Genomic DNA, 14875 nt, shown 5'->3' with positions numbered 1-14875 from the left:
TTAATTAAGCCACTACCAACAAGTCGCATGTAGTTACACTTCTAACCACCAAAAACTATGTCCAGCGAGGAAACTGCCTGCAGCCAGCAATAAACAGTATTCATTTTAGGAGTTACCTTAACAGAATCAAGTAATAACGACGGAGGCCTCGTACCGGATGTAACCACAAAAGGAAAGCGCGTATTCTTAATCTACTGCCCTCTTTATTCCTTTATTCGACTTATGCGTAAAACTCACTCAACATGGGAACGAAATTTACTTATTTACCCTATATTCTATTATATTTTTTTTGATAAAACAACGGTCGTTTGTTTCTTTCTTTACCTACCTAGCTTGTCGTTATTATATTTGGCATTGCTGAATCAGCCTTTTGTTCTGGAGACACTGACATAGGTCAACAGTTTCGCGCTATTTTTGTCGTTTACACAAGTAATGATGTAGTCTTAACAAACTATCACACTGTGGATAATGGAAATATTTTGCTGCTAGTGTCAGGTTTCTTTCTCGATGCTCTACTGAGATACACAGAAACAATATTGCTTATTTCATTCTTGTGTCTCTTCGTTTAGGTACTTGTGTACTTTTGCTTTTAATTATTAGTATGATTGTCAAAATGTACCTACCTACCTAGTACCTGATTCTATCGCACGGTCCGTGCTAAAATCACTTCAAATTGTACCGATTATATATACGAAAAATTAAGCATGAAACCCGCAATCGTATTTAAAAAAAAGTCTGAAAAAACCCTACGGGTATAAACATTTCCGAGTCTTTATTTTCAACTGACTTTCATAAAAAATGGAGGGATTCTCAAAACGAATTAGCCGATACATAAAAAATACCGATAGGCAAAGTTAATGATTGAATGGAAGTTCAAATCGAATTTGGTTTTCATTTTAATTCCACCTATGTTTTTATTAATCTTCACAATCAGGGGTTTTCAACTAATTTGTGACTATAACCTATCTATTAAATTACAATCAAATTTTAAAACGTTGAGCACAAATAATCTCTACGGGGTTGAGTAGCATTTGATTTTAATTTTGATAACGCGTATATTTTAGTATTCCGTCAGTCATCAATTTGCAACAAAATTGAGATATAGGGTAAATTAAAGAGAAAATTTATAAACGTGAGGCAAAGGTAGATAGTATTTATGGGACTTCTATTAACATTAGGTTTCTATATATTCATGTTTCGATATCACAACACTGGCCCTTGATCTACGCAGTGATTTAAATCCATGAGCTACTATAATAGCAAATATAATAATATAATATAATACGATACTATCCCTACTATTCGGTGCACAATACTTAAACATACACTTTTAGTAGTAGTGATAGCAGAGTTTTTTGTGGCAGAGCTTAACGAAGGACGTACTACCGCCATGTTTATACCTGCCACCAAGCAGTATTGCTATATTCCGGTCTGAAAGGCGTTGTTGCTGGTAGCATAGCCTCGGTTTTTAGGCGGCGTTTTAACATTTACCATCAGGGAGCTCGGGGATTAGTTGATGATCCGTCAACAATTACTATAAAATACACTATTAAACAAGATGTAACGTAAGTTGTTCTCATTCGCATATAATAGTACTAAAGAATACTACAGCGGTCTCTTTATATGTGAAACGTAGAGTACCTGCTATGAACTTTATTTTTTATAAGACGGCTCCGCAGGAGTCAGGCTAGAGTGCCGATTTTATCAGTTTTCCAATGATTGGCACTTCAATTTAAAGTTGTGGATTCAGGTGTGTTTCTGGTTTCTCACGTTTTGTTTTGCATCACCGGTGGTTTTGAATTGTAGAGTCGTGATTAATTATGCGAAGTGTCCCCTAAAATAATTTGCCTGCCTCGTAATCGACAGAAGTATCGCTTTCGGCTCGTTTCTACTAAAAATACGTACTTTTAGCCGCAGTTTGGGAGTAAGCAATAATTGGTCGAAAGAAGCAAAGGGAACTTGTACAGAGGTCTGGACGAGGGTAGGCATAAAGTAGACAGATGACATTAAATAGAAAACTCCTTCATCAATATGAGTTAAACTGTAGGACAGCAAGGCTTTTTTTAACCGACTTGAAAAAGATGGTGGTTCTCAATGCGTTTTTTTATTAGTCATCATCATCATCATATCAACTCAATACCGGCTATCTTTGAGAACATTATGGAAAATTCTCAGGTATGCTGGTTTCCTCACGATGTTTTCTTTCACTGTTGAAGAAAGTGATATTTTAATTACTTAGAAAAGTTAGAGTTCCGTGCGGGTTCGAACTCGGTCCCCCGAAAGTGAAGCAGCTTTTTTATGGTTGTTACCTCAACTCAGTCATTCATTTGAAAAAATCTTCTTTTCTTGAAATGGTATCGGTGAAGTACCTGTATAACGTAAAGTATTTGTAAAACATAAGCAGCTAACATTTGGCTACTATAACTTAACAACTACTTAGCTACTTGAGGATTGTAAAAAAGCATAACAAACGATACACGTAAAAACTATGTACAATCTATGTGCGGTGGCAAAGACGCGAGTTTCAGTTCCATAATTTTTGTTCACCCAAAAAGTGCTCAAAACGCCTCAGGCGCTTGAACACTTCCCGTGAAATATCCCGTGAGAAGTTTCATTTCAAAAATTGACACTAAAAAAAGCCGAATTCTTGTAATAAGTAGTTTTTTTGGATATTTTTTTATAACTTAGTCATTAGTCTTTCTGGACAAAGGTTTTTCTATAATATGTCATACACTTATCCAAGCCGGTCATCTAGGTAGGCTAGGTATACCAAGAACTATTTTTTGTTTTTAATTCATGAACTAATATATTTCACTGCAAATCATAATTAAGAGTTTTTTTCGCTTATTATTTATTTATTCATTTAATTTTATTTATTTAATCGAAAAATACAAAAAAGGTTTAAAATTTAAAAGGTGTAAAACACAAACTCTTGAGTTTTACCGTTACGCCCTGCACCGTCGACAATATACAGTAGCTAAAATTATATTTATATTTCCTTAAATAACCTTTCTTTTGTTTATCAAATATTAATGCTTACAAAGCTAAGAAAAACATAAGATTATAGAGAATAAGTTAAATTCAACACAGAGTTTACTTAACTACATAAGTTTCCGTTTCAGTTAAGTGTTCAGCTGAAACTAGGAGCCGAGACGAATATTCAGTTACTGTTTCGGCTGAAAATCGTGTGTCGGTCGGACACTGATACCTACTTCCTTTAATAATGTGGTATCTTGAGCGTTCACCGCAGAGGTATATTGGAACGGAAGCTGAATTTGTATATTTTCTAATTAATTTTAACATTGTTGGTTCCACCTTCGATAGAAAAGGAATACCTATTACATGGTAGATTTTCGAAAATGCTCCGCATCTTCAGCTTCGCAAACGTGTTGATTTTATTTATAAATAGACTAACTGAATCATGTATTGTTACAGGTAAGGAAAAATAAAAGATTTCTAAAACTAGAGCTTAAAGCGCCGCGCCAACCACAAGATTTATAAGGTAAGTTTTTTAGAAAAATGTTTCATAGAAATAAAATGTGGAGACAGCGTTTCCATTGTTCAGCGTAGATAAGGCATCAACATTGTTAATCCTGATTACACAGAAGGAAAACGGCGGCTATACATTTAAAAGGGTATTTTTTATTTAAACTGTTACATGTTGGTAAAGATTAGGTATTAATAAAGCGTTCCTATGACCATTTTCACTAAACCTAGGAGTCGAAGTATCAATCGAATTCCTAATAATTTAGGCGATGTTTATAGAAAAACAAAACGTTGCGCCAACTCTTAGATGCTAACTATTGGTGAAAAGTTGATTTAATAGGAATCTCCTGAGATTAGGCGTTACTTTATTAAGATATTGCCTAGTTCGTCGTTAGTGAAAACGGACATAATCTTTTAATTGAACTGATGAGTGAATTATTAACTTATCAACAATATTTCTAAATACCAAATTCATATAATATTTTACCTTTATAATTTAAAAAAATGCGAAATTGTTTATTTGTTTGTTTGTCCTTCCTTCACGTCCCTCATAAACAACCATCAACTTGATTTTTGGCGTCGAGTTGGATGAAAGGACAGAGAGGCTACTTTTTATCTCACGAAGAAGTTTGTTCTCCCTCCACGCCCTTACTAATCAACTAAAATTATAAACGCACCTAATAAAAGTTCCCTATCTTCATCGCAGTAGTGTCTATGTTGCAATAATAAGTTGTTAGAACTGTGCACACACAGCATTAGGTACAGCTTTACTGACATCCCTAAAAGGACAGACTGCAGGTCGAACCCATAAAGATTACTTGTTCAACTACGAAGTCCTGAAAGTAAACAGTATTTGACATATTTCTCAATTCCTAAGTTTAGTAGTCTTAAAAATGTATCCACATGAAATACAATTTAGTAAACAGGTATCTACTTACATACGTACCGTGTTTTCTTTACTTCAAGAATAATAAGTTGTTAGAACTGTGCACACACAGCATTAGGTACAGCTTTTCTGACATCCCTTAAAGGACAGACTGCAGGTCGAACCCATAAAGATTACTTGTTCATTTACGAAGTCCTGAAAGTAAACTGTATTTGACATATTTCTTAATTACTAAGTTGATTAGTCTTAAAAATGTATCCACATGAAATACAATTTTGTAGGCATGTAAATACGATATCCCCAGACTAGTTATACCTACGAGTACTTACATACGTACTGGGTTTTCTTTTCTTCAAGAATCGATCTGTCCTAACTCTAGAGACTTCGTACGTTATAGCCAAAATCTTCTTACTGCCTACATTTTCTTTTAGCTTCTTGTTTATAGGACAACGGTATTTTATTTCTTTTTTGGTTTATATTACTATTCCTAAACTAAAATTATAAATGCGTTAGTGCGTAAGGGGGCTTGGTCTTTTATTACGCAGCAAAGGAGCGTCAGACTTGCGTGATTTATACATATAAATAGTTAACGGACCGGTGATTGATTATTCCATCCCGTGTCCATCATCATGATAAATAAATAAATAAACTACAATACACACATCGCCATCTAGCCCCAAAATAAGCGTACCTTGGTGTTATGGGTACTAAGATGACTCATGATTTTTTTTATGAATAGTAATAAATATACGTAAATACTTATAATATACAAATAAACACCCAGACACTTAAATACCATTCCTGTTTATCACACAAGCATTTTACGGTTGTGGGAATCGAACCCACTGCCTCGGATGCCGAAAACAGGGTCACTGCCCACTATGCCAATCGGCCGTCAGTAATGCAAGTTGTATATATGCTAAATTGCTATGCTAAATTACATCAAAATCGGAGCAGTAGTTAAACCGAAACACAAATAAACAAAATTTTGCATTTATAATATTAATATTGATGGCTGCATGTATAAAATATGCAGGATACATTTTATCCCGAAACCTTAGTAGATAGGGTATAAGCATTATTAACAATTAATAATGAACATCATAAAGTGCGAAAGTGAATTTATTAATTTGTACTCCTTCATCGTAGTTACTTTTGCATTTATAAAAGAAAAATGTGGTTACAGCCAATCACCTAGTAACATTTAAATATTAAAATTACTGATATGTGTTTTTATTACCGGCTCAGGGTATATCTAATATTTTAATATAAGATATACTCTGAGCCGGTAATAAAAACACACATACAATATAGAAAGAATTAAAATGACTATGGGTCAAACCAGGAAGTTTAAAGTTTACATTATCAAATTACATAAAAATAATTTAGTTAAGTTATAATGACAATATTTTCAGTTTCCTGTTTTTCAGCGCATTACGAAGCGCGTTCCCTGACCACTGTGCAATGTGTGTAATGACAAAATTACTTACTTTCGACGTTAAATAAAAGGTTTGCGGTACACCGACAGTATAAAATTTCGAAATATTAACAGGATTTAATTAAAAATAATTCAGACAGAATGTAATTTTTCCATATCTTAAATGTTTATTTTTGTGTTTTCTTTTTAATCTTTTCTAATATTATGATGTTGAAAACTTTTTTGTTTTTATTTTTCAATGCTTTAACACAACGCTACAAATGTGCAATATAAAAAAATGCCGAATTAGGAAGGTCGTTTATAAGAAGAGTATATGTAGGCTACATTACATTCATAAAAAAAAGGCCATAGTTATTAAATTGGCGATACCGTGAAACATGGGGATAATTATTTATTGATGGAAGCTAGAAAATAATATTATTCTAATTATATGATAGGCTCTTTCAATTATAACTTGTATTTTGAAAAGCTTAAAGCAGACAATTGCATCTCTGGCTTTCTTTGAGACGACAAAATATTTGATTGAATTTGATAATAGCTAATATATTATATAATTTACATTATCTCTTGCATATACTGCAAGTACTCAGATGTCTATTAAAAACCCATTGTTAAAGAAGTACAAACAGTACCTCGGCTGATATCTCATTGCGTATCATTCTACCTTTGAAGGCAAGGATTGTCCAGCCGCGGCGCCACAAAAAGCGTAAAGCGCATTGTTTTCACGTTCAGCTGTGACAGCCGATGGTTGAGACTAATGGAGCGCTATTTATTCTGGACCGGGCTTTTACTTTGCTACCAAGTAGATACGTGGCAAATATAAGGAGTGTTTATAAAGGAACGCCCATGCCGCTCGAGTTAATTAACTCCACTTATCAGGAATATTTAGATAAATGGATTTTTTTTCGTGTTCAAACATTTTGTTTCCTTCTCAATATTTTTAAATGATTTTTTTTAAAGCATAGGTAATCTTAACTATATTTGAATATTTTACAAGTCGGTTTATTTTAGGAGCATAAAATTAAACTTAGTTGGCCAAGTGAGTTTTTATGTGTACTAGTCGCCCAGGGATTTGTAATGGAAATAGATTTGATAACTCTTGAATCCTCAGACGTGTAGCCTTAAAAACATCGCAATTTTTTTATAAAATTTTTAAATAGTTCTATATTTATAACAATCACCGACTAGCTGTGGCCATCAGTTTTACCTGCGTTATATCGTGTGGATGGTGTCTAGTGTGGATTGGGTCATAGCGTGGTGTTATTAAAAAATAGATCTTTGTTCTTAAAATTTCTACCACTGGTCATACTTTCGTCCATAAGAAAAGCGCAACTACAAATTCTTATTTTTCAACCTACGACATAAAGCCACCTGCTTAAGTGTCCACTTCAGAACATGTCTGCTTCAGTTGCTCGATACATCGGCCATTTCAACGAACTTTGGTGCTCATCCAAATTTTCACGTTTCAGATTTTATTATCTAAGCCATAACACCTGTCAAATCTTGCTTCATAGCGTATTAGAAACTTTGAATTTGTGGATGAGGCCAACCCTGTGTCCCCGTTCCCCCTCTATCGTCGTAAGGGGCCGTACCTATTTAAGAGTCCTATCTATAATGACTATTGATTATTGACAATTTGAAGACCTAAAGCAGTTTTTTTCATTGTTGACCAGATACACGCGGTGCATCAAATGCTATTCCGTTTACTCTAGTAACTACCCAATTGGATTAACTCTATGTAAACAACTGCCACATTTAAAAAAATTGTATTTATCATTACTACTAGTGGCACATTTTAAATATCGCCTAAAGATACTTCAGCTCAGGTAGATAGGGATAAAAAGTAAGACTATGAAAAAACTATATGTAGGTACAGTATATATAGTCTTACTTTTGACCAAAATATCTCTAATAACGTAAATTTTACCTTCTATGTCATTTTTAAAATGTTCCCTGGATCTGTTGAGAAATAAATGTTTAAACAACATTAACTTTGGGGAAAAATATTGTGCTGAGATATTTCAAAGCTGGTATTGGGCAACTGAATGAATAATAATCTCACCTCGAGAATTTAGGTCTTCTATTTTGTAGAAAGGACTGTGAGAATCTTTTTAGCGATAACTTATTTCCGATTAAATTGTTTTGTCGAGAACGTGATACATAACCTATCCAAATGAATTAAATTCTGATAAAACGTTATTTTTATATACGTTAACGTTATGATATATTAATACTGAAGTAAATAAATTAAATAACGTTATTTATGTAATTTAAAATTGATCATTATATTCTCATACTTATTAATAATGAATATTCCATCAATCATAAATGTGTCGTCATATAAATCTTATTTTATTATCATCATTGGTGGTCGCGAATAATATTTACTGTATGCGAAATATGAACGGCACAATAAAAATTTAGTGCATGCAATGCCAATAATTTTCGCACTGTCAACGGTATTCGTATAAATATTTTCTAAAGGAAAACTGTATTCCAGTTTATATGTTTAAAAAGAATTTATCGGTTAACTATAATAAATTCTGTAGTAATTACGAATACTCGATAATCTTAATTAAATTTATATATTGCGCATTGTTTGGCTTAATAGTGGCATCCTAAATTAACTCATTTTCATTAGCAATCATGTCCCAAGTTGGTAACTGGATGGGTGTACTGGATGGTTTAAGTTCGAAATTGGCATTTACTTTACCTCCGTACTCAAAGGATAGTTACGTACATTTGTGACCTTTGTCGTCAGAGGGTACAGTGTACCTTATTGTCCAAATCCTTTAATCCATGTATCCTCCTAGGTCGTGGCAGCGCGGCGGCACTATATCCACGAGCGAATGTGCCGCGTCGATAGCCTTTCCTTACGATCAAATGCACGAGTAGTCAACGTTATAAACTGCAACACGCCAACTTGCTTTGACGAAAAAATCCCACGCTTCTAGCATCGGCGATTGCTAATTTTGTGACTACAGGCAGTGGCGTGAATAGAGGGTATGCAAAGGTTATTCAGATGATATAAAATGAAGAAAATTTCCAGTAACAGTTATAAATAACTTAGGATAGACGTTGTAAGAGTTATAAAAAGCCTATCCTTAATTATTTATTACTCTTACTGGAGATTTTCTTTATTTTGTATCATCTGCATACCCTGTGCATACCCTCTATGCACGCCACTGACTACAGGTCACATCATGGTTTCTAAAATTGAGTCTCGTTTATCCAGTAAAATGTGGCCTCGTAGCCATGTGACCATTAAAGTAATGCGACGCGCAGTAGAGACTTGCCTCGAACTGGGTATTGTCCAATACAAGTTTTCCCACACCAGCAAATTTCTGAAAGTCATTACGTGACGATAAGAGGGTGGGATTGACGTGATAAAACCCTCGTGAAGTCAGGCTTATCACTGTATATTCTGTTTGCGATATGTTATACCAAGCAAATATTAACTTTACCAAATCACTGTCTTGAAAACATAAATTTTTTTTGTACCGTTTCTCTTTCCTTTACCAGTAGATGGATAGCTGGAAGCGAATCGGTGTTTCGAGTAGATACATATACGTGGTAACTGTACGACGTATATTATGTATTCTCGAAACACGGAAAACATGAACTCCTAGTTATAATAGCGTTGCCACAACAAGCGACTGCAAATTATCTTATATGTTTATGTTATCTCATGTACAGCATACATATGCCTGGACCAATTTCGTAATAACATCATTACCTACGAGGATAAAATATTACTTTTGCATAGGCTCCTAATGGTATTTGCAATTACCAAGATAATAATGGAGATATAGACATTACTAAATTCTTATTGTGAACTAGGTGTGCTTCATGGTTTTATCCGCATAATCTATAGTTCGTTAGGTGATATCACCTAGTCTATAAAAAAGGATGTAGTCTTTACAAAAGGATGTTTTGTTTGTCATAATTCTTTATTGCATACTATAAAACTAGGTGCAAAAGCAAACGTTTAAGATTTAAAATATTAGTAATGACTAAATTACGGTCAGTCTGCGCCGTACGGTCTAAAAAAGATTGTAAGCCTTTTAGATAAATATTTTTCTTGTCACGCTTTTGTACTTTTGCGTTCTATGTTTGTTAGTTTGCTCATTAAGAAAGTAAATAAGATATGTATTGATATTGACAAAGGATCGCCGGAACCGGAACGTAGAATCCAACAATGTATTTTCACAACCAAAGATGTACGCATGAGCGATAACAGGATAAGCTATCGTTTGAATACATCTTACTTGGGGCGTCGGATATAAGAACGCTTGATGAGTACTTGAAGTTCTTGAATGTTATATCTGTGTCCCATTAAATAAGGAAAATCTTCACATTTTATGCACCACTGCATAAAAATTTCAAGGGCCGGTATTTATTGCTTAAATTCTGCTACAGCATCCTATTTTATTTTTTCGTTTTTTTTTTTTTTTTTTTACTATCATTATATCGGATAAAATTGTAATAATGTGTATTATTGTTGTCATCACACATATAAAGGCTATTTTACATCATATGAACAGTAATAAAGCTGATACCTGATTATTAATAACATGCAATGTCAGATCGTTCTTATTTCTAATTTGTTGTTCCGAGTCAAAGCTTACTATGATTTGTATGGTGTTGAAAGAGCGCCATCTCTGGTCCCTAGATGTCGCTCTTTCAAAGCCATACATTTCATAGTTAACTTTTACGCGATCGAAAAGATAAAAAATCTCGCACCCAGGACTACTTTAATATCCGAACCACTCGCATCGAGAAGATATAACAAGTTTTCTTTAAGTGATGATTCCTTCAAAATTTCCTACAACAAGTGTCGTTATAGAATTTCGTACTTATGCGTGGTATCAATAAAAACGGCAGCAAGTAAGAAACCGATTTGATTTTATCGTTCATGTTCAAAACATACCTAAAGCAATTCAAGCTATGTCAATGTTATTACAATTAAATAGATACTAGAAGATTAAATATGAAAAATAAGTAAGTCCCAATAACGGAAACACAAAATAGTCCCTGTAATCTAGGTTGTAGTTAAAATTTAAAACATTTTAATCGTTTATGTTCTAAGCAATAAAAAGTAATTTACACTATGCTAATTTTATTATTAACTAGATATGTCTGCGACACCGCCCGCGTGGCCTGTAACCAATTAACTTAGTGTAAGATGGATAAAACAAGGTTTGTCTACCAGTACAAACCTTGTTTTTCGGTATAGTATTAGTATAGGTTGAAAGTATCAGTATGCTTTTGTTACTTAAGATTTATTAAAAACCAGTCAATCATTGTAATATGGCAGAAAAATAGATTTAGATCTACTTTTCTCTTGGGAACTATAAAAGGGATAAAAATGACCCTATATTACTCTCAGACTTTTAAAATATCTAAACAAAAAATGTTGCTCTTTTGCTGCACGATTGAAAAAAAAAAGTAACAAACGAACCTTCGCATTTATATTAGTAATATTAGTCGGGATATAATCCGTGGTTTTAAGTTTTGTCTATTAGCAAAACTAAGCAGTCTGCGTCAGATAGTGGTAACGAATCCCATGAGAATGCTAAAACTAATAACGCTATTTAATACTTAGCTGCAGCAAGCATTTTCATAAAATATATTTACCCACTTTTGCCGGATAATAGCTGGGAAATCTGAAAATGCTCTTTTATTGCAACGTGCACTCATTTATATTTAAACAATGACCCGTGACAAGCGTTCCCTAATTAAAAAACGAGATCACATTCCGAGACTCCCATTTGTATGCTAGTTATAAGGCATTCATTTATTTATCATCGTCATCCCATGGTGTCCCATTATAGTTTCGCGGCCTAAGTTAACGAACTATGACACCTTTAACGATTATCATCAGATTTTAGTTACATTTAATAGTAGGTATAATCCGTCACAAAAGGCGCATAAAATTTAATATTCGCATCACCAGTAATTTCAATATTCGTATTCAGAGATCTTTATCAAAGGCAGTCAGGTACAGTCGCTATAAGACTGATAAAAAGGCATATATTATTTTCACCGTCGGCGGTATAAGAGAAGTAGCTTATCGCAAAAGCGCTCAGGCCGCGATTTGCGAAGAGTCACAGGTTCGAATCCTGTCATTGTGGGAGGAGACCTGTGCCCTGTAACGGGTTGATTTGATATTGATTTAAAGAATTTGTACTTCATCAAATAGTAATAGCCACATCATCAAACTAGCAAAATGGATAAAGCATAATGAAGGATACTTTAAAAGGTTAGTCACAGGTTTTTATCGTATCGGATCTCGTTTGCTTATGACGGAAGCGCCAAAATCTGTACGTACTTTAAGCTTTAGCCAACCCGTGTTTAATGAAATGTGAACTCATATTTCTTACCCGTTGCTTTTTCCAATATGGTAGCGAAGTAAAAATACAGGTTTATCACGAATGCAAACCCGGTGTGTATTTGGTATATTTTTAAACCTGCTTAATTTTGCGTCCGCTGGGACTAAGCTGGCACGATCCCAGTAAGTTTGTGTGTATCTATTTCATTCACTTTATGAAGTTAACGTTATTAGTTTAAGTTTGAAAAATTTCAAAAGCTGTGTTTTTTCAAATAAAAAAAGCGTAACCAATCCGTGATTAAGAATACGTCATAAAAACACACACACACATACACACACACACACACACACACACACACACACACACACACACAGAGATACGCACACACACACCAACAACTGATACACAGAGACCACAAAATTACTCACATACTATTGTAATTCGTTTTCTTATTATTCTACACTAGCTGTTGCCCGCGACTTCGTCTACGTTTGATTTTGTTTTTTGATGTGGCAATTTAGTTGTTGCTCTAAAAAAAATTAAAGTATTCAGTATCGCTAAGCCTTAAATAAGGATAATTGCTGCTGTCCGCTGAGGAGTTCTGTCCTCTATCTCCAACCACAGTTTGGGCAAAATTAAACACAAATTATAACCTCTATAGTTACAAAAATAATTGTTTAAATCGGTTATAATTTGTCGGAGTTATGGTGTAAAATCGTCAAACACTCATCCCCTCTCCCAAAGGAACCGAGCTTAATGTCGGGATAAAAAGTACCCTATAAAACTTCTAACACTTATATGTGTACAAAGTTTCACGAGAATCGGTTAAGTAGTTTTTACATGAAAGCGTAACAAACAAACTTACTTTGACATTTATTATATTAGTAGGGATATATGATGTTATCTAGAAGCGGTCCCGCAAGTGCTAGTAGTAATACTAGTAACTTACTGGGATGGTCCCAATTTTGTTTGTATTATTTTTTATTGTTTCAACCGAAACAAGTATATCTAGTTTTTAGTTCTAAACGGTGTAAGAAATTTATATAAAAATTAATAAAAGTTGTATGGTTACGGAACTATAAGGATGTACATCTTGATCGCTACGGTAGGTTAAGTTATTTGGTTATTATTTTTTGGCTACATTCCATTAAGTTAGGAAATGATATTGTAGGCTTAGATGTGGTGCGTCAGGCGTCATTGCGCGTGAAGGCGGGCGGCTGTCGCTTGGGCGGGGAGGGCGGCCAGTGGCACGCCGGCCTGCAGCGCGAATACGCGTGCCGAACCGCACCGTAACTTCGTACCACCCGCGAGTTCATTGGACCAACTGAGATTCGAAAGGATATAAGCGCACTGTTGTTTGTGAATATCAGCTGTGTCTGTTAATGTGATTGTTCTGTGGAATACTTATAAAAAGTATGTAAGGGATTAATTAATTTTTAGTTCAGGTCAGCCCGCTTAATTTATTTTCAATTAAGATATATAAAAACTCCAAACTATTTTTAGGTAGCATTTTGCATTCACTCTGAATGACTGCATTTATATTTAAAGCGGGATTCAGTCAATCCATTAAGTACCTAGTATATACATAAAACTAGCAAATAGTAATTACGAGTGAGTAGTAGAGTATGTTGTCTGAATACCGTATGGTTAAATGCAAATCTACTTCTACCACACACAACCAACTTCAAGTGATTCACTTAAGTTTACCTTAATAAAGCGATTTAATTTGATAAACCTAAAATACAAAGCCAAATACTAGCATAGCGTGCAAATACTGTTTATTAAAATAGGCAATACACGCCGCTACGTTTCTTAAGGTCTTTAATATCAATAAACAACAACCTAATCGAATCTTTGTTATATGTGTGTGTGGATTTTCTTATTTGTATATTTAAAACGCTATTATGACCGCTAGAGGGTAATTCAATAAAACAAAATGGCTGAGCAATCTATTTAGCATAATTAAAGAAAAAAAGGATAGTTGCTGTGCAGCTACGCCACTAATATAGCCTTAAAGGGGTAGTTTCATTTTATGCTTGCTTAATTTTAAGCAGCTGTGTTTTTATTAAGTGCAATTTGAATAATTATATTGTACTTAGGAATTATGCAGATACATGAACGGACGTAAAGGTAGTGGACTTTTCACATCAAGACTGGCTCTATCTAACGTAATGACTGGTTGTGTCAGTATTAATTAGTTTAGAGAATGTATTGCATTCTAGAATTGTGAACTATTCAATACATTTGGCGTTAACGACCGACAATCCAATCCCAATTTGGATACACAAATACAACGGCAAGGACGAGCTCCCTGATTTCTAACGTCATCAGGACGTGAATCTCAGCTATGTTTCACGGAAGCGTTCGGAATAAACCCTAGTCTTAAAGCCCGCACTGTCCATACGTAAGATACCATACGTCCATACGTGTCCCCCTGTAAGTAACTGACATAAAGCGTGACTTTTTTATTTAAGCTTTAGAAGCCGCTCCTTAGTGTACTAGTGTACCCCTATTTCTCACCAATGTTAGTTTTTGCGAAATCTTTTAAGTTTGAATAAGTTATAATAGTATTACGCTTTAGCTGTACCACATTGAAAATATTATCGGAATAAACAGTAGCCCATGCCACTTTCCAGGCCATAATCCGTAGGCCAAAAATCAGATCAATCCGATGCTTTGTTTATTGCAGCGTGATTGAAGACAACCAAACAAACATACTCTGGCATTACTAGA

At 34.3% G+C, this 14875-nt stretch overlaps 1 protein-coding gene across 1 annotated transcript in view; it reads left to right on the top strand.

Annotated features, from left to right (window-relative positions):
- The window catches only part of LOC120636979 (neural-cadherin-like), a 209328-nt gene extending 194864 nt beyond the window's left edge, over window positions 1-14464 (top strand). Inside the window, exons 14-15 of the mRNA XM_039908558.1 lie at window positions 13314-13431; window positions 14365-14464. Coding sequence (XP_039764492.1) covers window positions 13314-13431; window positions 14365-14464 — 218 coding nt within the window. The remainder of the gene's footprint in view (window positions 1-13313; window positions 13432-14364) is intronic.
- Window positions 14465-14875: the final 411 nt, after the last annotated feature.

Source organism: Pararge aegeria, chromosome 3, assembly GCF_905163445.1.
Source record: "Pararge aegeria chromosome 3, ilParAegt1.1, whole genome shotgun sequence".
Classification (NCBI taxonomy): Eukaryota; Metazoa; Arthropoda; class Insecta; order Lepidoptera; family Nymphalidae; genus Pararge; species Pararge aegeria.
This window is presented reverse-complemented; position numbering and strand designations above follow the sequence as displayed.